At 46.1% G+C, this 24,093-nt stretch overlaps 1 protein-coding gene across 1 annotated transcript; it reads left to right on the top strand.

The window, feature by feature from the left end:
* Nucleotides 1-238: 238 nt before the first annotated feature.
* TRIM14 (tripartite motif containing 14) lies at nt 239-23,434 on the top strand. The gene is made up of 6 exons (XM_090274470.1): nt 239-473; nt 3,941-4,036; nt 10,793-11,026; nt 12,516-12,678; nt 16,505-16,597; nt 19,824-23,434. Exons 1-6 carry the CDS (start codon nt 258-260, stop codon nt 20,357-20,359), a joined length of 1,338 nt encoding a protein of 445 aa, XP_090130596.1. The 5' UTR covers nt 239-257; the 3' UTR covers nt 20,360-23,434.
* The last annotated feature ends 659 nt before the right edge of the window (nt 23,435-24,093 follow it).

The following is a 24,093-nucleotide window of genomic DNA, read 5'->3' as shown; positions in this document are numbered from 1 at the left end:
CCGGCTGGACCAAGCCTGAGCCTTCAGCACCGGCTAATAACTGTTGGGGCAAGAAAGGAGGAAGAGCATCCTGCGGATCCGGAGGGCGATGATGAAGCCATGGCTCCCCAACCCCCATCCCGCGCTGCGGCGCGCCGCTGTCTTCCACGCCTGACCTGGGCTGGCCTCAGCCGGGGGCCCCGCCCCAAGTTCAGGTTTCGATTCTCCTCCATCAGCGCGCAGCTCTGCACCCCGGCGGCCCGAGAGTGTGGGAGTGAATGGAGGGCGTAGCGGCGCTAAGCGGAACACTGGCGGGGCCGGGCCCCGCGGAGTCGGGGGATGCGTGCGGCTACAGCTGCCCAGAGCACAGCGACCGCCTGGCCGAGCTCTTCTGTCGCCGCTGCCGGCGCTGCGTGTGCGCGCTTTGCCCGGTGCTGGGAGCGCACCGGGGCCACCCTGTGTGCCTGGTTTCGGTAGAGGCGGCGCACGTGCAGGTGGGGACGACGGGACGCGTGGGGAGGGTGGTTGGGGCGAGTCCGGGGTTCAACTGCCAGTTCCCGTTAAAACGTGGAAACCTCAAGACAGCCCGGGGGTCATCTAGGCGGCCGTCCTGTTGTTCAGAATGAGAAACTGATGCCCAAGACAGGGCAAAGGCGAGCCAAGGCCAACAATTAACCTGCAGAGGTGGGTTGGGGGAGAGAGAGTGTGGGAGCTCTGGCCAGTTTCCAGATACCCTTGACCTCGTCCACATGGCGGGTACACCCCACTGGTCTGGGGCTGAAGAAAATCAGCCTTTTAACAAAGGTTAAAGTCCTTCCCTATTAGAAAACGGCCTTGCAGCCTGGAAAGCTGTACAGATATTTACAGTTTTTCCTCCTAGAGTAAACAGGGAAGGGCCCTGGCCTGCCAGATTGCCATGGGAGCAACCTCAGCGCTCCCCTCTGCTGACGCCGCCCTGCCCCTCCCCCTCCCCCTCAACACACTTCCGTTCTTCAAGTGTAACTGCCTGGAGCAGTGGTTCTCAACCTTCCTAATGCCGCGACCCTTTAATACAGTTCCTCATGTTGTGGTGACCCCCAACCATACAATTATTTTCATTGCTACTTCATAACTGTAATTTTGCTACTGTTATGAATTGTAATGTAAATATCTGATATGCAGGATGTATTTTCATTGTTACAAATTGAACATAACTAAAGCATAGTGATTAATCACAAAAACAATATGTAATTATATATGTGTTTTCTGATGGTCTTAGGTGACCCCTGTGAAAGGGTCGTTCATCTCCCAAAGGGGTTGGGACCCACAGGTTGAGAACCGCTGGCCTAGAGGGAGCTAGGACAATCCTTTATCCACAAGGAAAGGAAGGCTCTGGAGGCAGAGGCAGGCCTCAAACCCAGGACTCCACCCAGATGGACTGCCCCCCACAGGGGGTCCATTTTCCCCTGGGAGCCCTAATCTTTGCTTAATAATAATACTGGCAGGGGCTCTGGATTCCTGTTCCAGCTTTATGGTGGACTTGTTCTGTGGCTTCAGTCAAATCCCTCCACCTCTCTGGGTTAGGCAGGCCCACCTGTCTAAGCCGAAGTTGATTCTACTACTAGCACCTCCAAGAAGTCTCCCATGATTAACCCATCCCCACCATGAGTGACCTCTTTCCCTTGCATGGCATGACTTAGTATGATCCCATTGTTAACAACCTTGGCGTTCCAAGGTGAGAACAGGCCATATGAGGGCCAGTCCAGAAGGTGGAGTCCTGGATTCAAGGCCTACCTGTGCCTCTAAGGTCCTTCCCTTATACAAAATGGCTATAATAATCGTCGTCGGCAGCCGTCCGTCTCGAGAGACGATGGTGTAGCTTCTTAAGAGTCTACCTGCACCGCCGAGAATGGCTGTGCAGTCCGACTCGGGAGTGACACGGTATCTGTCTCCTCCCGTGTTGAATCGACATCTTGCGATGACGCTGGAGTGTCCTCTCCAGTGAAGCTGAAGCTACAGAGCCTGGGCAGGGTGATATGGAGGGTCTGCTGTTGCCCATGCAGCAGACCCCCCCTCTCTTCGCAGCTGAAGGGTCCAAGGGAAAGACGGAGTCAATACAGCTTGGCTTCAGGTGCGCCACAGGAGTTGCCGGTGTTGACTACAACGTCGAACCGCCTTAGGGACTCCGGCTCCGAATTTTCTGTCGGGGTTTATTCCCTTAGCCTTTCCCGTGAAGAGGTATGCCGCAAGGCAGCGGAGGTTTTTTGGAGTCAGAGTTTTCCTTCTCTGATGTGCCCTGACTGGAAGATCGAACCAGCGACACTTAGCTCGCAGGCCGACGCTCAATCCACTGAGCCAAACCAGCCAGGGCTGGCTATAATAATAATAGCTCCACAAAAGGCTGTTTTCCAGAGTTAACAAGGGTGCTGTCCAGAGATATGGCTGTGGGTCCCATAGGTAAGTCTGCTTACCTACCTATGTGTACCCATCCTGTATCCACATGCCCACCCACTCACCTATTTGTTTATTTGTCACCCATCTGTTCATGCATTCATCAAACATTCATTCAGCACATACCTTGTGCCATGAGTCAGGGAATAGATCAGTTCTTCCCTGACCTGAAGGAGCTCCCAGGCTGGTGGGGGGAGAACAGTGACGATATAGTGTGCCAAGTATTGTAACTGGGACGCCTGAGGCAGTGGTCAGTGGGAGCCTTGAAGGATGAGTGGGGTTTCACCAACTACCAAAACGGGAAAAATACCCTGTGACTGGCGGGTGAAGGCATCAGGAGGCAGGGTTATCCTTGGCTGATGCACAGGAGCTGGACTCGAAGGCTTAGAAATCACAGGGGGTAAGGATGTGCTCCTGGAACTTGGGTTACTATTGTGTCCCCACTCCCACACCCCACCAAGAATAAAACTGTGCACATAGTAGCAAATGCTTGTTGGATATTAAAATAAGAAAAGCTTCATCTACTAAGCCCTTCCTGTCTGCTGAGCACTGCACCAACACTCAGTGAAGCAACCCTATGAGGTTATCTCCATATTTACAGCTGAGGAAATCAAGGTTTAGAGGAGTGAGGTCACTTGCCCAGGCCACGTGGGACTCAGACCAGGAGGTCTCCTCTGACTCCAAGGCTTGTGCTCATAACTTACTGGGTGGTTCCAGGTCTCCACTTGAAGTTGGAAGCCCCTGGTAATTCTGTTTGCTTGAGCAAACACTTCTAGGTCATCCCCTGGTCCCAGGAATGGAGGAGGCCTGCCCTCAGGAAGCTCCCAGTCAGCCTAGCCAAAAAAAAGGCTAGAATGGGGAGTGGCTGGGGTAAAGTCCCACTGGTGGGGAAAGGGTCACAGAGCAGGCCTTTGAGAAGTGGCAATTACAAAACCTCAGAGGTAGGGAAGGGAGCCATTTCAGGTGGGAGGGAGTTTGAAAAAGTGGCAATTACAAAACACAGAGGTAGGGAAGGGAGCCATTTCAGGTGGGAGGGAGGAGGAGCATGAGCCCCACAGACCTCTCACACATGCAGGTCTTCTGAACCCCAATCCAGGCCAGAGAGCCACAGACCCCTCTGCAATGCATGTTCTACAAGGGCAGCTCCTAGAACAAGGCCCAGCACATAATAGGTGCTCAGTTAATGTTTGCTCTGTAAGTGAATTCTCCTCCCCTGTCCCCGAGCTGTTTGCCTTTAGGTCCTATTTGAGGGATTGGAAAAGCAGGTCACAAGCAGGCTTGTTCTAGAAAAAGGTGGGGGCGGGGGCATCATGGTTTGAGGATCCCTGGTGTGGACCTCTGAGAACCAGAGGGGCTCTACTAGCTACAGCTCATCCTTCAAGTTGCAACGTGACTTTGGGTAAATCATCTTGCCTTCTGAGTCTCAGATATATCTGCTGAAACACAACACGGGTGACAGGAGATGACCCCTAGGGAGCCCTATATCTTGAAATTGACAGTACTAAGACTTTTCTAACTCCTTCACATACAGAAACTCACCCAAGAATATTTAAAACAGCTGGCAACCAAGAAGCAGCAGCAAATTGACAACAGAAACCAGATAGAAGACGCGGCTGAGCAGCTCGAGGCAAGTGGACATTTCTTCCTTATCCTAGTTGAGATGTCCACATTTCTCCCCGGACACAAGGTTCTCCCCAATACAGAGTCAAGCAAAACTGAAATCCAACCTCAAAGGGGGCAGATGAGGTTTGGTGGGGCCTGGGGCTTCTATAATTTAGGGCAGCAATTTTCAACCAGTATGCTGTGAGAATTTTTAAAACATGCTAATAATACCTATTTAGTCAAGGGGACTGACTTCTTTTCCCTTAGATCGTCAAATTAAAAAAATGACAACAGCCAACACAACAATATAGCCCTATGTGAATGAATCAAAATTAAACTTTTTTTTGCAAAAAACATATTTTGTGCTGCAGAATTTTACTAGTTAGTTTATGTGTGCCATGAGATGAAAAAGGTTGAAAATCGCTGATTTAGGGGGTCCTTTTTTAGCAAAAGAGCACAAAACTAGGTGCAAGACCATGAAGGGGTCTTAAGGCCACTGTTCTGTGAGCGTTGTGTTGAGTCTGCCTCCATCCAGTCCTCTCGCCTTGCCCGGAACCGCTCACAAAATGGAGGGAGAGCCTTTCCATCACCAAGGAAAGGCCATTCTCTTGAAAGGATTAGTCCTCCATCCCCCGAGCACCTTAAACAAAGCAAAATTTAGCTTAAGGAACACACAAATAGTTCTTCACGTTTCACCGCCATAGTGAAAGCAAGTAAAGCGTAGATATATTCCATAAACATTTCCTTTCTTCATGCTTCTTTCCTAATGATGTTTATTTCACTCTGTTTCTAGAGGCCTTTTATATGAATCTGGCCAGTCCCTAACCCTCTCGGCCTCCATACCCCATCATCCCAGGGCCCATTACCCCGAGAGCTCTGTGAGCCTCTGCCTGACCACCACAAGTCAGGGAGGGGGACTGGCTGACTACGACAGCAGTCCGCAGCTGAGGCTCCCTGTCTGCAAATCTCTGAGCAGATAGAGCATGAGGCCCCGGAGACAAGAGCTAGGATCCATGTGGACAGTCTAAAGGGGCAGGTTTACAGCTTAATTTAAGAAGTGGAGGTGCCAAGGCCGAGTAATGGAATTGGCTCCCTGTTTGCGCAACATCCATTATCTGAAACGTGACTACTGGCCCCAGTTTGCTGAGGACAGTTGTCGTTTATACCTGTGGCCCTGGCTTAATTATTAAGAGTGCCCCTCGTGTCTTCAAGAGCAGGACTCTAATCCCAGACAGATAAATCAGTTCAAATAGATTTGGAAACAAGTTGGCACACCGAGGGGGTGGGGGAGGTGTTCTTTGCTTTTGAGCCAGAACCGCAGGGCACAGACTCACTGCAAATCTCTGAGCAGATATAGCATGGGGCCCCCCAAGACAGAGTTAGGATTCACATGGACAGTCTAAGGGGACAGGTTGCAGCTTAATTTAAGAAATGGTTTTCTTTATTTTGACCTTCTCCCCAACTTTCAAACTTTTACTTTGAATTAATTACAGATTCACAGGAAGTTGCCATGATAGTAAGTTTTTACCTTTCACCTGGTTTGCCCCAAGGGTTATCGTTTACCCAACCATAGTACAATTTCAAAACCATAAAACTGACAGTGTGCACATATGTTGTATGTCAACTTACCACGTGCGTAGATTTATGTAACCACTATCACAATCAAAATACAGAACTGTTCCTCTACTGCCAAGATCTCCCTCATACTACACCTTTATAATCGCCCCCACATCTGCCCCCAACAATCCCTAACTCCTAGAAATCACTAATTTATTCTCTATCTCTATAATTACAGTATTTGAGAATTCATGAACATGGTATTTGTCTTCAGTTATTTAGATCTTTGTTTGCTTTCATCAGCACTTTGTAGTTTTCAGGATACAAATCCTGAATGTGTGCTATTAGGCTTAAACCTAAGAGGCCCTTAGAAGGCACTGAGAAAAATGTAATTAGTGGCCAGCATGTTAACGCTGAGAGATATTTATATAAAAAGTTAGGTGTAGAAAAGTAGGACGATGTGGCCACCCTAGGCCTACATCCCCACGTGGGAGCTGTTAGAGCTGCGCAGTGGACACTCACAAGAAGGGCCCGTGTTGCCCAGCCCTCCTGGCCCCCACCTGCCCACCCTCCCCACGGTGTTACCTGGCTGTCTCCTGTGGGCGTTTGCATTGCAATTCCTGGTCAACAAGCAGAGTTTTAAAAATTCAGCCATAATTCTGCCACTTGAGGCCAACCACTAGTCACATTGTCAGATTTGTTTTTTTCTGTGCATGTATATTCTTTTCTATAGTATCATGTCCCCAGTACGGAGGCGAGGCATGGTGGCTTGTTTCCCTGTGCTACTTGACGTTTTTATCTTCATCGTGCCTCCAGCAAGTGTCTTCCGTGCCCTGGGTTATGCAAGTTCCCCTTCAGAGCCCTGTGGCATGAGCCTCTGCTGGAGACTCTATGAGTGTCAGCATTTCCAGACCAGTTGTCATGTGACTTTTTTAGTTTTGAGGTTTCACAAATTCAGAGCCCAAGCCTATTGTTGTGTTCATTTGTTTGTGTTGCTAGTGATTCTCTTTTCTCCCATGACCCCGGATGGACGACCAGATTCCTTGCCACTTCGGCAGGCCAATGGGTAGTTTTTCTGGTGCCAAGTTCATGGATGGAGCTGCTCTTGGTGACTCTGGCTTGATACTGGTGGCCCCCTTCCCACTCTCAGCTGGCACGGGGCCAGGGGCCGGGAGCACCGCCCCCCTGAATGAGCAGGCCCCTGTGTGGTGTGCTCTCAGACACCTCCACCGCCACCTCCCAGGGTCACTCAGCCCACCATCTGTCTGCCCGCAGCTCTGACATCAATTTCCCTCTTCGTTTTGGGCACCTGCAGATTTCCTTTTGGTTGGTTGTTTGAGTGTGGGTTGTGGGGGGTCTGTTTGCAGCGGGGAAGTGGATTCATTAAGCCACTTTAGTCATGTTGAACATTTAGATCATTTCCAGCTTTTCACTAATATAAAGTAACATTGCAGTGAATGTTTTTTGGCACCTTGATTTCTTTCCTTCAGAACACATTCCCAGAAGTGATGCATGGCATTGGCTTCCACAGGCACGAGTGCTGTGGGATCCCTGTGCACTCTGGCCAGCTGTAGCTGGCGGTCTTCAGCGGCGCAGCCTGGGGCGAGAGTGCTGCTCTGTACTTGTTTACACGGCCACAGTAAGGAGGAAAAGGCCATTTGCCTGAAAATTAATCCATTTAAAAACAGTTGTGTAAATAAATTTAAAGCAATAAAGTTTATACATGGTCCAAAGTCTGATGTTCAGAAGCCAATGACCAGGCCCAACTAATCACTCCTTTTCATAGAACAATCAAAAAGGACTTGGCCATTAATCCCCAACCAACACCTGTTAAATGTTTTTCTCTGACACCCTTGTCAAAAGGCTGCTTGCTTCCCCCTCCTGGCTCCTCAGGGGGCTAACACATGCAGGTGGAGGGAAAATTCAACACTTGCCTGCTGCCCTTTTTATTCACGCTGGGATTAGATGATAGTATGCAGTGCTTATGTTCTTTCTGAATCTTAACAAATATTCTACAATGAGCTTTTGATACTTTTATAGATGAAGAAAAAGGATGTGTATTTCAGTATGGTTAATGTCTATTGGGGGGATTTAGAATGTGCATAGGCTGCCCTGCCTGGTTGGGCTCTGTAGACTGAGTGCCGGCCTGTGAACTGAAAGGTCGCTGGTTTGATTCCCAGGGTTGCAGGCCAGGTCCTCAGCTGAGGGGTGCAAGACGCAACTGATTGATGTTTCGCTCTCACATTGATGTTTCTCTTCCTCTCTTCCCCTCATAAAATTATGAAAATTATAAAAAATTCTAGAATGTGCATAGGTTGTCAGCCTGAAAAGCACTTGGAAATGGGACCGCCCAGGAAGAGGAAATAACTTAATCTTTGTTCACATAGGAAAGTAGAGGTGGACCTGGGACCATGGCTGTACCCAGAAAGACAGAAGCCACTTTGAGGGTTTCATCCAGAGGGGTAAATACAGGGAATGGTGATGGGGCTTGGAGGAGGCGGAGAAGGCAGCGGGGGCGTGGTGAGGTAATGGGCACCAGCAGGAAGCACCTGCACCCCCGGATGGCCCGGACAAAGGGCAGAGGTGGTGTTAGCAGAGTACAAAGTCTAGGGCCACCTAGGCAGGAGCTGGAACCAGAGTGGGCCTGTGGGAGCAGGAGGGTGGAGGGGACTCAGGGAGTCAGGGAGAGCCTGGCTGCGCCCCTCACTCTCTGGCCTCCCTCTAGTTCCTCCTCCCCTTGATCAAACTGCACCTGAAGGGAATCCTGGCCTGAAGCAGTCAGCCCCCCTGCCCAGCACAACAGCGGGAAGAAGGCCAGGAAAGAGACCTGAGGCATATGTCAGAATGCTGCATTCTTTTTAATCACTATATATTACTTAATTGTATGAATACAACATAATTTATATTAATATATATATATATATATATATATATATATATATATATATATATATACTTCCCATGTTGTCAAGTTTGCCCAACTTTTCTCTGTCACCAGCATGCTGTAGTGAGCATCTTGGTGCACATGTGTAAACATTTTCTAGAATCACTTGCTACAAGAGGAAGTGCTGCCTCAAAGGATTCATGCATTTAACATTTCGCTATAGTCCTTTCGCCCTCTGAAAATGCAGCCCCAACAGACACTGCCACCCAGTGTCTTATAGACTCTGATATTACCCATCAGTTAAAATTCTTCCAGTCTGATGGCCAGGAAGTACTTTCTGATTATACCGCTCGCTTCCTTGGTTGGGAGGCTGAGTGTTACACATTGTTGGCACTTGCAAATCTTTGGCCCACTGCTAAACGGAATGACTTCTTTTTTTCACCAGGTGTTAGGGATAATAAGCCTATGTAGTCTGTTACCTGTCATGAAGCTTTGTTTACAGTGCCTTCCTCTTAGAAAAAGTTTCATTTTTTTATGTGGTCCAATCTCCCATGGCTCTCCTCTTGTTATCTGAATTTTGGGGTCCTCTTGAAGAGGTCTTCTAATTTCAAATTTAAAATATAAACTTGTGCCCTGGTTGCTGTGGCTCAGTGGATTGAGTGCCAGCCTGTGAACGGAAAGGTTGTTGCTTTGATTCCTGGTCAGGGCACATGCCTGGGTTGCGGCCAGGCCCCCAGATGGGGGCGTGTGGGAGGCAACCACAAGTTAATGTTTCTCTCCCTCTCTTTCTCCCTCCCTTCCCCTCTCTCTAAAAATAAAAAATAATATCTTTTAAAATAAAAAATAAAAAAATAAAGTAAAAATACAAAGTTGTATTTCATTCTAATAGATTTATTGTTTTTTAATGTATAGTGTTTTAATGTGTTTGGAATTTTTTTGTTTACTTTATTGTGAAAAACCTCCATCATACACACATATTTAGAAACAAATTCCAGACATATCATTTCATCTGTAAACATGTCAGCATATTATCTCTTTAAGATAAGGAGTCATTTATTTACTTATTTTAATTTTATTTATTTACTTTTAGAGAGAGGAGAAGAGAGGGAGAGAAAAAGGGAGAGAAACATCAATGTGTGAGAGCTACATTGATCGGTTGCCTCTCACACACCCCCAACAGGGGACCTGGCCCGCAACCCAGGCAAGTGCCCTGACTGGGAATCAAACTGGTGACCTTTTGACGTGCAGTCTGGCGCTCAATCCACTGAGCCACACCAGACAGGGCTCATTTTTTTAAAATAGTATCATCATCACACCTATGAAAATTAACAGTAGTTCCTTAATATCATCAAATATCCGATCATTGGTCACATTTTCAATTGTTATAAATGTCACATCTTATTTGTTGGAATTAGGAGTGAAATAGAGTTTCAAAATGCACTTGCGTGATGTATTTCTTAAGATGATTGTTCACACATTCCGATGTCCTTCATATTGGATTTTTTATTTAGGTCTAGAGACTTGGTCAGATTCAGGTTCACATTTGTTGGCAAGACTGCTTCATAGATAAGGTTCTGTATGAATTTATTTTTATATATGGTATAAGCATCTAATGTAAAATTTTCATCAAATACATCATTAATTGTATATTGTACCAATACCATTTATTGAATAGTTCACTCTTTCCTCCTAATAATTTGAAATCCCACCATTATCATACATATATGTATATTCTTTTCTAAACTATTTATTCTGTGTTCTTGATCTTTTTGTCTATGCTGAAGCCATGTGGTTTCAAATCCTGTAGTGTTACAGTTCGTTTGCAATCTAATAAGGCAGTTCATCCTTCATTAATCTTTTTAAAGCAATTTTTGGCTTTTTTGTGCTTAATTTCCCTCATGATAATTTAATATTTGTTTAATCTATGTTAAGACTTTTATTTGGATTGTGTCCAATTTATAGTTGGAGACAAATAGCATCTTTATAGCAATGAATCTTCCACAGCCAGGAATATGGTTTTTTCTTCTACACATTCATATTTTTAAAAAATGTCTTTGAGGACAATTTTATACTTTTCTTTATCTAGATCTTTACAGTTTTTGTTAGGTTTTATTTTTAGATATTTTGCTATTTTGTCCACTATTTTAAAAAAGACCTTTATTTCTCCATACATGTTCAAGGGTTATGGCTGGTGTTTAGGAAAACTTGAGTTTTTATAAGTTGATCTTGTCCTTGATTGGCCGCCTTGCTTTTAGATGTCCTAATAGTTTTTTTTTCATACTGATTATTCTGGACTTCCTAGTTGGCACTCTTATCATATCCAACTGGTTTTCTTTTTAGGCTCATGCAGAGTCGAGTAAAACCTGGCTGACGGGGAAATTCAGTGAACTCAGATTACTACTTGAAGAAGAAGAAGTGGTGGCTAAGAAATTCATTGATAAAAACACCCACCTTGCCATCCAGGCATACAGGGAGCAAATCAAGTCTTGTGAGGACCAAATCGATGTCTCCAACAGTCTCTCCAACAGGCTCTGGAGTATCGGCCAGGAGACCAGTCCTGTACAGCTGCTGCAGGTAACACTGGGTTTCTGCCCTCACCGCTGCCACCCTTCCCCCGCCCCCCACCTTTCTCTTGATTACTGTGGTACTGAACACAGTATTTATACAATGAGTAAAGACACAGAAAATTGCCTTACTAGCAAGTAGACTTTCTTGCCCCTATACTGGTTGTCAGAAAATATACATAGTTAGCCCTGGCCTGGTAGCTCAGTTGGTTAGAGCATCGTCTTGACACACCAAGATTGCGGGTTCGATCTCCGGTCAGGACACATGCCAGAAGCAACCAATGAATGCATGAATAAGTGGACCAACAAATCGATATTTCTCTTATCTGTCTCTTTCTCCCTTCCTCTCTCTTAAAAGTCAATAATTAAAAAAATTTTTTTGAAAGAAAAAATACATAGTTAGGAAGATAATTATATCTTGGACTAATGAAATAACATTTATAGCCACCAATTTTGAGGGCCTCTGTATTCCAAGCTCTTTACATATCTTAGCTTTAATATTTACCAGAACTCTGCAAAGTGAATTCACTTTGCGAGTGGGAAACTGAGACTCGGGAAGGTGAGGTCCCACAGCTGGTAGGTGGCAGAGCTGGGATCAGAACCCAGGTTTCTCTGACTCAAAAGCCACAAGGCATCATTGTCTGGCCCTCTACCTAGCTAGTCTTGATTGTGCTGGAAAGGCAAGTGTCCTGCCGCTTACTGAGCAGACCTCGAGCTGGATCACAGTTTGCTCAAAGGAGAGAGAAGAATGCTACTCCTTGGCCACTGGGCTCTACTGGAGGTTATTACCATCTGCGGAGGGAGAGTCTAAAAATAGCCCCTGTGATGTTCATGCTACACTTAGCGAAAGCATGTGCTGAGGGTGGTGGTCCTGTCTTCAGGGAACCAGGGGAGAAACTCCTCTGTCCCGTCAATGCTCCTGTGCACTTGGATTGCTTTCCACTCACATAACTTTTGTTTCCTTCTTTGCTATGGCTCCTGGGAAGCTCAGAGCCAAATACGTTTCAAATAGCTGGGCTGTGACTTTGTGGCATATATTTCGTGCTTCGTCTCACTCTGGCTTCCCATTTATATTCTTATCCTGGTTTCCTCTTCATTTTTCTTAATATAAAGGAAAATCTTGCCATGTCAGATAACCTTTAAAAGCTTCTGGGATGAGGCAGGGTACAACTAAGTAAAGGTGGCACTGAGTCTAACCACAGATTAGCATGGGCTCTGGCTGGAAAAGACACAAATAAATCGGTCAATACAAAACCAGTCAAGCCAGTCCCTGGTGGATAGTTCCATTCTCGTGCCGTTACGTGGCCTGGTCAACTCACCTGTGTCTCATTGTTAGCTAACAAAAAATAAACCCACACGGACACAGGCAACAGCAGGGTGATTACCAGAAGGGAAGGAAGATAGGGGAGAGGTAGAAGAGGATAAAGGAGGGATAAAGGATGATGGAAGGTGACTTGGTGCCGCTGTGGAGCCACCCTGACGCCCGCGTGCCCTTGCAGGAGTTCACGGCCACTGAGCAGGAGATGAAGCAGCACATGAGCTTGGGGGAGCTGTGCCACCCTACGCCCCAGTCCTTCGAGCCCATCAAGGCCTTCTTCAAGGGCCTCGTGGAAGCCATGCAGAGCCTGATGCAGAAGCCACTAGAGGTTCGCTTGAAGGAAAGTAAGTCACCATGTGACCAACTTTGTGTCCCTTACTCCATTAGTGTCCTTTAGCCCAGAGACAACTGAGAAGACTGCCACCGTGAAGCATGTCTCTCCCACACAGAGGCCCTTGATTGGGCGGTCTAGGGCTTCTTCATTCACTTCCTGCCCTTCCTGAGAACCCTCTGCCACCTCTGGAAGCCACACTGCTCTGCTCCTGCCGCGCTCCTCGGATTCCACTGCACCTCTGCTTTCCCTGCCCTGGGGTCCCAGCTGGAGTGGCCCACTTCTCCTCTTCCTCTGCTGGTCAAGTCCCTCCGCCCCTGTGGGGCCAGCACAGCTATGCTCACCTGGGAAGCCTTTCCACGTCACCTTGGGCTGACCCTCTCCCCGTGGACATCCAGCCCTCTGCCCTTCCTCTCCAGGACCTGTCCCATCACCTTCCTGGGGGTGTTCTTGAGCTGGATGCATGAATCCTCATAAATGTCTGGAGGACAAGAACCATTTTGGGTCCAGCAGGGCCTGACACAACGCAGGTGCTAGAAATACCTGTTCCCTCATTCATTCATTCATTCATTCATTCATCTGTGCTATTAGGATCCACTCAGAACATTTATGGAGCCCCTATTATGTGTCAGGCACAGTTTCTGCCTTTGTGGTGCTCAGTCTTTAGGGGGGAAGACAGATAGCAAATGAATATATATCAGCGATAAGTGCTCTGAAGAGAAATAAAGCAGGTTAAATAGAATACAGGGTGACCAGGAAGAGGAGATATTTTATATGGGGAAGAGAGGAAGGCCTCTTTGAGAAGGGGACTGTGAACTGACCTGGAGGAAGCCTTCTGTAAGCTCTGCAGAACTGAAGGGCCGGACAGCATAAGGGTCACCGCGTGACTCTGGAGCCAGACTGCCTGGGCTCCTATTCCAGGTCCACCACTTCCCGACCCTGCCATCTTGGGTAGAACACCTAAGTTTTCTATGCTTCTTTTTCCACATCCATAACATGGAGACGATAATATAGTTTCCCCCTCATAGGGTTGTGGTAAGGATTAAATGAATTCTTAGACGCAAAGTGCTTAGAGTGGTGCTCAGGCCTAATAAGCACTATACAATGGCAGTGTTAGCTGCCGTTGCTGTTTTCCGTCTGGGGAAACATCTAGGCAGAGGACACAGCATGTGCCAAGACCCCAAAGTGAGGGAAGGACTTGGAAAGTTTTGGGCACAGAGAGGGGGCCATAGTGACTGGAGCACAGTGGTGGAAGAGGAGGTGGAGGAACTTGGATGCTACCTTGTCACATGGGGCTGGCAGGGCAGTGCCAGCTGTGAAGATCAGGAGAAAAGGTGAAGGAAAGGGGCGGGAGAAAGCCAGGCAGAAACGCTACAGACATCCACTGAGCACCTGGAGAGAGGCGAGGCCAGGCCCTGGCTGCAGAGCAGGCCGACTCCATGAGGTGAGTAACAACAGAAGACCCAGCCAGGGCCCAAGGGAGCTCAGACAAAGGAGAGAGGGTTTCTGGTGGGAAACTGGAAGTCTTCCTGGAGCAGCTGGCACTCGCGCTGGCCCTTAATCAATCACTAAGGTTCCGAGAGTGGGAGAGAACCAGGAAGGGCATTTCAAACTAAGACAAGAGAACACAGTTTGGGGCACCATGACATGCACATGCAGCAGGGCTGGGCAGTGGACTTCCCTGAGCTGGTTTGTCAAAGCAGATTTTTAATGCTGGGTGGTGGTCTCTTTGCTCATAACTTTCACTGGAATTTTGAACACAGTCCAACTGAAAAATTCTTGAGATACAATTATTGCATACCAGAATGGTAGCAGTCAATACATTTCAATTAAAAAAAAAAAAGTTAAATATGAATGAAAAAAAAGGAACAGCAATCAGCTCTAGGCAAGAAGCTCTGGGTTTGTCAGTCTCCTCCCACTACTCCAGCAAGAAGACACCCAGATGGTCCCACATTGCAGGTCACTCATATTTACATTCTCAGTGATCCATTCCCAAAGAACTGGAGGTGCCTGTTGAGTGCCTGATAAAAGCGAACACTTGCTCTGTGCCAGGCATTGTTCTAAGCACTTTACCCATATTCCCCCAGCAACTCGTCACCACAACGTAGGTGCCTTCATTATCCCCATTTTACAGATGAGGAAGCTGAGGCTCAGAGCTGGTAGGGATAGAGACAAAATTCAAACAGAATCTGGTCCCAGGGGTCTGTTTTGTGATCCCCTGGGGTCTGCTTCCACCCAGGCCATCACCCCTCGGCTACGTCCAGATGAGGCTGTCATTCCTGCTATTACAGGTAATACCGAATGGTGCTGACTCCAGGAAGGACCCACGGGGATGGGGCCTTACAGCGTCACGCCCTTCCAGGGCCCTGCTCTACCTCACTGCCTGGGTGCTCACAGACACACACCTTGCAGACTCAACAAGCTAAAATGGAATACAGCGTCCTGCTGCCCCCTGCTCAGCTGCTTCTTGACTCCAATCTGCTCTTCATTCCCCACTCCAGTAAACAGTTACACCCTGGCATTTCTGACACCGCAGTGTTTCCTGAGCCTATCCGTTTTTTCACCCCTGCTGCCCCAGTTCAGGCCTCAGTCTCCCAACGGCCTCTGCTTCCACTCTCACCCTGTCCATCCATTCCTCTCCAGGGAGAGCTTTGGAAATTTTTCCGCTCATGTCTATCCTCACTCAGATACCTTTCATGGCTCCTCACTGCTGACATGTCACTCCTCGCCTCCCATTTGTTTTCTGGGTGTCCACATCTTCCTGTTCCTTTAGTTGTCATCTGAAGTGCTTCCTCCTCCATGAAGCCTTCCCAGACCCTTCCAAGCCCCAGAGCTCTTGCACCTCTCCTCTCTGTGACCTGGAGCATTCTCTGCCTTGATTGGTTGCTCAAGTGAGCTCATTTCTCACCCCACTGAGCTGACAGCTGTTGAAGACAGGGACCATGGCTTGGGTTCTCCCTGAACTTTTCACTTGAATGAAACCTTTAATTTGTTTTCCATCTTTATCCTGGGACTTGGATTTCTGTCATGAGGTTGCCCCATCGTTGACTGTTGAATGCCTGGTTGACTCTCAGGATTGTCCTAGAGAGCCCACTGTCTCCTCCCCATGTTCAGGGCTCACTCACGCTGACCTGTCACTGCTGAATTTGCTTCTGACCCTGGAAAGTGCATGTCTCCTCAGATCTGAGCATTGTCCTGAAACTTTCCTGAGGTGGTGAATTTGCATTTTCTACCTAAATTTGCATGTGATTCTTGGAGAGAGGTTATGCAAATCTCCAGTTTTATTGGGTTGACCGGAAAGTCCATTATGTTTTTTCCATAAAAGACAAAATTTTCATTTTCACCAATAACTTTATTGAGTTGGGTATTTTGAATATGTCGGCTGTCTCCCGCTATTGACTTCTAGTGGGTAGAGGCCAGGGGTGCTGCTAACCATCTTCCAGCGCATGAGACAGTGCCATAGCAAAGAATTATTTGGCCAAAATGTCAATAGTACCAAGAAACTTTGCAAACCACTTTTGACATGTTCGATCAGTCATAGCCCCTTCTCCATACACTGCATATCTTATTCCATCTTCGATATTAAAATGGTTGCACAAAAGTTCACCAATTTTGATGTTGTTTTTTTTATACAATACATACTGATATGACAGCTGTCACAATACAATGTAACGAAATTGTTTTGAATGAAGTTAAAGACAACTAAGCCCTACTAGAGCCATCATACAGAAAAAAATAAATGAACTTTTTGGCCACCTAATACAATATTTTTTATTATGTTTTATAATTTGTGCTGCTTGCATGAGCAACAGGCACTCATTTCTCACAATTTATTGCAGACATGAGCTGCCAGCTCTCCGGCTTCTCTAGCACCAAGCTGGATCCCTTGTTGAAAATCTTTCCCTCACCTGAGCGCTGGCTCTTCTTAAAATGTAAGCCCCCCCAGGGTGGAGAGGGTGGGGAGTGTGGGTGGGAGGGGCATCATGGAATAGAGGCCCCCCCTTTTCCCCTAAGAGACCCAGCTTGTTTTTCTAGCCTTTATTATTAGTTTTTTTAAAATACAGAAATATGTTCATTGGAGGAAAATTTGAAAACAAAGGAGAGCAAAAATTGAAAAAAAAAAATCACTCATAAATCACTGGAGAACTTTGGAAATTCGTCTGCTCATGTCTACCCTAGTAGATAGGTAGTGGTAGATAACCACTGTTATTTGCACTTTTAGCTTTCTTTGGCATCTCTCTATTTAATGTAATTTTTTCAACATGGTGTCATACTATACATACTCTTTTGTAATCTCTATTTTCACTTACTGACATATTGCGAATATCTTTGTTCACTTAAAAAAATTACACAGGTAGCCGTGGCTGGTGTGGCTCAGTGAATTGAGTGCTGCCCTGTGAACAGAAAGGTCACCAGTTCAATTCCTTGTGGGCGAGGTCCCTGGTTGGGGATGTGGGAGAGGCAACTGATTGATGTTTCTCTCTCCTATTTCTCCCTCCCCGCACCTCTCTCTAAAAATAAATAACATCTTAAAAGAAAAAAATTACACAGGTAATGGATTTTTCTTGTAAAAAAACAGAAACTAAAGGTAGACAAAAAGAAAAAAATTGCTTCTCCCATAGATAAATGCTGTTACTATTTTGGCATATATTCTTTTTGACATTTTAAAAGCCTGTATGTGTACAGATTTTAAAAAAAGAATTATGTATATTATTTTGTAAGTTTTAAATTTAACAGTATAACTTGAACAATTTTCTATTTCAATAAATATAAAAATTATTGTTATTTAAAAGATGCACAGTATTCCACTGAAGGAACATGCCATATTTAACTAATCATAATGTTGAACATTAAGGCTGCTTTACATTTTCTTTCTCATGAACAATGCTGCAGTAATCATCCATTCTTGTACATACTTGCTGAATTAATGAACAAGTGAATAAATACACCTTAGCTCATTTTTGGGTTACTTTTTAGGGTTAATTTCTCAAAGTAGAATTCCTGGGCATTAATTTTTTAAAGTAAACTTTAATTGAAATATAAACTACATAAAGAAAAGTACACAAACCAAAGGAGTACAGCTCAATGATTTTTTTTTTAAAGTTAAGCATATTCTATAATCTTCAGAAATGTCTCCAGAAGCCTTCCTTGTTCTGGCTTCTATTCACTATCCCCCAAGGGTAATCACTCTCCTGCCTTCTAACTCTACAGATTAGTTTTACCTGGTTCTGACCTTTATATAACTAGGTCATCCAGACTACTCTTTTGTGTCTTTCTTCTGCACTATTTGTGAGATTTATCCATATTATTGTGTGTAGTTTGTTCATTTTCACTGCTGTATAGTATTCCATTATATGAATATAGCACGCTTTGTATGATTGAAGGACATTTTGGATTGTTTCTGTTTTTGCCTATTGTGAATGATGTTTCTATGAACATTGCTGTGCATGTCTTTTGATACACATGTGTTTTCATTTCATTTGTCCCCAGGAGTGGGACAAAAGGATGCCCACATTTTAAAAAAGAGATTTTATTTATTTATTTTTAGAGAGAAGGAAAGGGAGAAAGACAGGGAGAGAAACAGTGATGTGTGAGAGAAACATGAATCAGTTGGTTGCCTCTTGTACACCCCCAACCTCCAACCAGGGACTTGGCCTGCAACCCAGGCATGTGCCCTGACCGGGGATTGAACTGGTGACCCTTTGGTTTGCAGGCCAGCAGTCAATCTACTGAACCACACCAACCAGGGCCTTATACCCACTTTTATGCAACATTATTCTGCATGTCCTAGATAGTGCCTTGAAGCAAGAAAAAGAAATAAAAGCTATAAGGATTGGGAAAGGGAAAAAAGATTATTCATACATGACATATTCATTTACAGAATATCCAAAATAACCTACAGATTAATTAGAACTGATAAGTAAATTTAGAACAGCTTCTGGATGTAGTATCATTATACAAAAATCAATCACATTGCTATATATTTGCAATAAACGATTAGAAAATAAAAATTTTAAAACATGATTTCCAATAATACTTTTTAAAAAACTAGGAATAAATATTTAAGTACAGTTTATGTAATTATTCCTCAATAAGGTTGTTAAAGTGTAAAAATAATCTACTAAGTGGAAAAATTTCTAAGCCAGCAATTGCACATAGCATGAACTGTTATGTTCCATCTTATTTAGAAGCTTTATTAAATGGACATGATGTTACATAAAAATAAGTTAGTTACTTTGAATTTGGAACAGAAAAGAAAAACAAGGAATATATCTAACGAAGATGTATAAAACTTCTCTACCAAAAACTCCAAAATATTACTGAGAAAACTATTAGGTAGTATCTACTAAAGCTGAACATCCACATACCTTACAATCTATGATACTTAAAAAAAAAACTCTGTATATCAGCATATGTGGTATAATGCAACAAGAACTATTATTGGGAGTTTAATCACTGCCACTTTAATGGAGGAAAAATCGGCAGTATTTACCAAAGGCCTTAAACCCAATCATCCCCATTGACCCAGCAATTCCCCTTTTAGGAATACATCCTAAAGAAATAATCAGATACACAAAGATGTAATAGTGTTTTCAAAAGCTTTTTGAAAAGCCTAAATATTAAAGGAGGATGTTGGTTTAATTATATTGCATCCACACAAAAAAAAACCGGTTCGCCATTAAAACTCTCTTACAAAATAGTATTATTTGATGTGGTAAAATGTTCATAAACACATCAATATGTTAAAAAAAAAACCAAAAGATTGTCCAAGAGCATCTATGGTATGATGTCAATGTTAAGGAAAGCTATAAAGTGGAAAGTAAAAGAGTTGGAAGGATATACTCCCAGGTGTTACCAGTAACGGGATGATTTTTTAGTTAATTTTTTAGAAATTAGCAGCAAATTCCATGGTCTAAAATTCAGATGGTACAATGGGTGTACAGTAAAATTTGCTCCCCTTTCCATGTACCCCCAGCCACCTCCCCAGAGGCAACCTTGATTAAAAGGGTGGCTTTCCATTTGTCCGCGGGCGGCTACTGGGATTTCCCATTTTCCGTTGGGAACACGAGTCAGCTGGCGCGAGCAGGGGATTCCCGGGGGCGGGGCGCACGCTGGACCCGCCAACCAGGCCTGCCGAGGTGTTCCCGTTCTCTGCAGATGCGCGCACGCCCACCCTGGAGCCGGACACGATGCACGCGCGCCTGCGCCTCTCAGAAGACCGCCTGACGGTAAGGTGCGCCCTCTTCCCCCGCCTGGGGCCCACGCCCGCGCTGCGTTTCGACGAGCTGTGGCAGGTGCTGGGCCGTGACTGCTTTGCCGCCGGCCGCCACTACTGGGAAGTGGACGTGCAGGAGGCTGGCTGCGGCTGGTGGGTGGGCGCGGCCTACGCCTCCCTGCGGCGCCGGGGGTCCACCGCCGCCTCCCGCCTGGGCTGTAACCGGCAGTCCTGGTGCCTCAAGCGCTACGACCTGGAGTACTGGGCTTTCCACGACAGCCAGCGCAGCCGTCTGCGACCCCGCCAGGACCCCGACCGGCTGGGCGTCTTCTTAGATTATGAAGCCGGCGTCCTCTCCTTCTACGACGTGTCGGGCGGCATGAGCCACCTCCACACCTTCCGTGCCACGTTCCAGGAGCCGCTCTACCCTGCCCTGCGGCTCTGGGAAGGGACCTTGAGCATCTCCCGGCTGCCCTAGGGGCTGTGATTGCCGTGATCGCCCTGGGCTTTCCAGGACTCACTCCCGACCCAGACGTGGGGGGTCCACTGCTTGCTTGCTAAGCACACCTGTCGTCTCCCCCACCAGTCATTGTCTGGTGCTTTAGCAGTTCTCTCCTAGGCTGGTTTTGAACATGCCTTAAACATAGGTTCTCTGCGGCTGCTCTCTCATCAGACCTCCCCACCACCGCCACAGCACTTAAGCTACACGGCTTTCAGTCCAGGTTCCTGAAAGGGCACACTCGCGGGGAAGCCCTAAGCATCCTGGTCCATCCCACAACACATATCTTTAGCCTCAAACCTCGGCCCACATACAGAAGCCAGAACCACCTGGCACATAGCAGATGCACAATAAATACCTGAATGAATGAGTCGCGCAGACTCCAATGTCCCTCAGATCTGCCGCCTCCACTCCATTCCAGCCTGTCCATGTTTCCTCCCTTCAGAGTAGCATCAAAAGCCTCTTAATAGCATCTGGCCCAAACCCTCTCCCATCCTCTTCCACCTATAGCCAGTGATCTGTCCCAAACCACACTTAACCTCACATCTTAGCATCCGAGGTTTTTCGAGTCTGCCCCTAAGCTACTTCTCAACTAGCTTCTACAGCTCTTCTCAGAGAACCTCCATCAGAAGTGTGTGTCACATAGTTGATCTCGGCACCTTTGCAGCTGTCCTTTCCCCCCGCCCCATGCACAGGGATATAGGAAAGCCCTTTCTTCACCTCAGTCTTCCCCAGGCTTAATTGCTCCAAGGAAGTCTCCCCAAGCCACAACAATCTCATACTATCAGGGCTACAAACCTGGTACTCATCTTTCCAACTAGATTGGAAGCTTTCTAAGGGCAGCTGTGTCCTTAGCCTCAAACCGCTACCGTGAAAAATTCAGTAAGTCCCTGCCCTTCCAGGCAGTGAATATCCAGCAGCTGGCTTATCATTGAATCATAGAGCAACTGAGCTGGGAGAGCCTCACGGATCACCCAGCCTGACTTCATTGTACATTTGGGGAGACTAAAGTCCTGACCTGAAAGAAAGTTACTTAAAGTCATCCAGGCAAGGGTCTGATTTGCCTTTTGGCCCAGTCCTTCAGGTCCAGCCTTTAACCTGGGAGATTTTACCGCTTGTTTCTCAGGGAATGTTGGGAAGAATCAGCAGGTGGCAGTTGCTAAGCAACCACCAGCAATTTTCCCTCTGTCCTAGAATCCAAAGGAGATTAGCTATGAGCAGAGTTTGGGCAGCTATGTCACCCTACGCTACTCCGATCCCTCAGATCCCGATGTTGCTAAGGGAACCCAATAAAGCCCCATTTTCCAGAAAGAAGTGACAGAGAAGCAGAGATGGCCAAACCAGAAGGACCTCACAAGGATGCCAGCTCCTCTAGCAGGGACAGAAAGACCTTTTTCCAGGGCCTGTACCTTAGTTCTGAAGGTTCAGCATCCTGAATTGTCAAATTTCCTACACAATTTTTAAGTGATACCATATTAAAAGCATCTTGTTAAGTGCTTTACAGGACAGTGGTAGGATTAGGAAAATGCAAAGCTGAATCTCATGGTTTAAACAGACTCTCAGTGCATTATTTAATTTGAACCATAAAAAACCGCAAGTTTCCAATAGTTTTTGACGTAAAAATGGCACTTTCACATAAGGCATTGTAATACACATAGAATACAAGGCAAAAGGAACCTCCAAAGTGCCTTTACATCTAGCCAAATCATTTTAAACTCTAGCTTGGATAGATGTCTAAGTATTATGCTCCAGAAATCCTGAGAAAAGGAAAATTAATTCTACTGGGGATGGCCCAGAACTGAATTCAGACAGAGGGCATTCCTGCCAGAGGAAGAGGGGTACACTTGGCTCTACATCTCTGTTCATTCTGCAAATCAAGACTCGTTCCCAGACCCAGAGCCACAGGGGCCAAGGAATAACAGCCCTCACTCTTTGTCAGCACTGTTCTAATGCTTTACACCTGTTAACTCATTTGACCCTCCCATCATCCCTACGTAGGAAGTTATCCCAGTTTTACACATTGCAAAATTGAAACACACAAGGAGTAACATGCCTGTGTCACATTGCTCACAGTGGAGCGGGTGTCTATGCTCACATCCACCAGGATGTCCTGTTTGGGTAAATGTCGCCAGTCTCTGGTCAGCACCTGCTCACTCTAGCCCCTCTCTCGGTGGGCCTGTAATGCCCTGCTTTTTTGCCTACTCTGTGGGACATGAGTCTACCTATGGGTTACCTTCCCTGGGCTCTGAGATGAGGCCTCATACCCAGAAGGGACTTTGATAGTAGCAGAGACAGAGCTGCATTATAAACTGGCTTTTATCAAATGCCTCCTCTGTGTCAAGGGCTGCACCAGCCAGAAAACCGCAGTTTGGTCCACAATTATGACCTCAGGCTTGTCACTTTATACTTCTCAGAGTGTCATCTGTAAAATGGGGTGTTATGAGTTTATCTGCCAGTGCTGTCTCAAATGAGCCAAAGGATATGAACTTGCCTTAAAACTGCACAGAGAGCTGCACTGTGCCAAGATGTGTGAGCATCCCCAGCAGAGTTCCTGTGTGTTTAGTGCTGAGACAACTGCGAATCCTAACTGCCATTTGCTAGGAGCTTCCGTGGGGTCCTTGTCCACAAGGGTACCGATCATTTACTTTTTCAGTTTTGAATTTGTAGAAATTTCTTAACTGATACAGCAAATTGCTTGATTTGTTTAAATGACAGCACTTTTCTAATATGTATGTTTACATAAAATATGAATATTGTCTCTCTTAACAATGGTCTTCATTGGGAGTTCATGTTGCTTCATGTACATAGTATGTAGGCCTGGAGGGGTCTTGCTCATCTTCCACCCCCGCCACAATTTCCTTGCAGTGGTCAGTTGGTCCCTGATTGAATATGTCCAGTGATGGGGACTTCACCACTTCCGAAGGTCATTCACTAAGTTCTTACTTATGTAGAAATAAACCCTGCCTCCTACTGTTCCTATCCATGACAGTATTATGTAGCTTTTGGCATATTTGTGATTATCCTTTAGCAACACTGAATCCATTTTTGGCATCATCTCTTCCATTTCTGCAATTGCACTTTGTCGGGAAGCAGGGGACAATGGTGTCAGCCTAGTGGAGGCACAGCCCAGTACAGAGGGCACACAGAGGTGCCCTGCAAAACCAGGGCCTGGTGGGCAGGAGTCCGTACTGTGAGGAGGGGATGGCTTGCCTAAGAAGCCAAGCTAGATGGGGAATAAGTGGGAGAGTGGGAGGCCCAGGTCTAAGTCTACGATGTTCTGCTCAAGCCTTCCATGGCTCTCCAATGCCTATAGCACAAAGTCCAAATTCAGCAGGCTTTTAAACCTTTGCTTCTTTCCTGACCAATTCCAAATCCCCTCTTTTCTATCCATGTGGCCATTCCCTGCCAAAGTATCACCTGCTAGTCCCTGGACACTTTGGACATTTCCCAAGCCTATGCCCCAACTCCCTCAGTCACTTCTCAACCTGAAAGGTTGAACTAAAGTGCCACCTCCTCCAAAAGGCCTTCTCTGACTATGCCTCCTCTGCTATCTCCACTTCCATGGCTGGAAAACATCTGAGCAATTCATACACTTGGGTGCTGTTTGTGGAGGCAAGTGACTGGTTCCCTGCTGGAAACCACCCACTGCACATTCTCAGCTACAGCCCAGGCCAGACCCTTCCCTCTCCTCCAGATCCACATCCTGTTTCCAG

This window comes from Furipterus horrens, unplaced genomic scaffold, assembly GCF_987537825.1.
Source record: "Furipterus horrens unplaced genomic scaffold, mFurHor1.1.pri manual_scaffold_4, whole genome shotgun sequence".
NCBI lineage: Eukaryota > Metazoa > Chordata > Mammalia > Chiroptera > Furipteridae > Furipterus > Furipterus horrens.
This window is presented reverse-complemented; position numbering and strand designations above follow the sequence as displayed.

Coding starts and splice junctions, on each gene's coding strand:
- TRIM14 (XM_090274470.1), top strand. CDS start 258: ATGGAGGGCGTAGCGGCGCTAAGCGGAACACTGGCGGGGCCGGGCCCC. Junction 474..3,940: donor TAGAGGCGGCGCACGTGCAG/GTGGGGACGACG, acceptor CTTCACATACAG/AAACTCACCCAAGAATATTT. Junction 11,027..12,515: donor GTCCTGTACAGCTGCTGCAG/GTAACACTGGGT, acceptor GTGCCCTTGCAG/GAGTTCACGGCCACTGAGCA.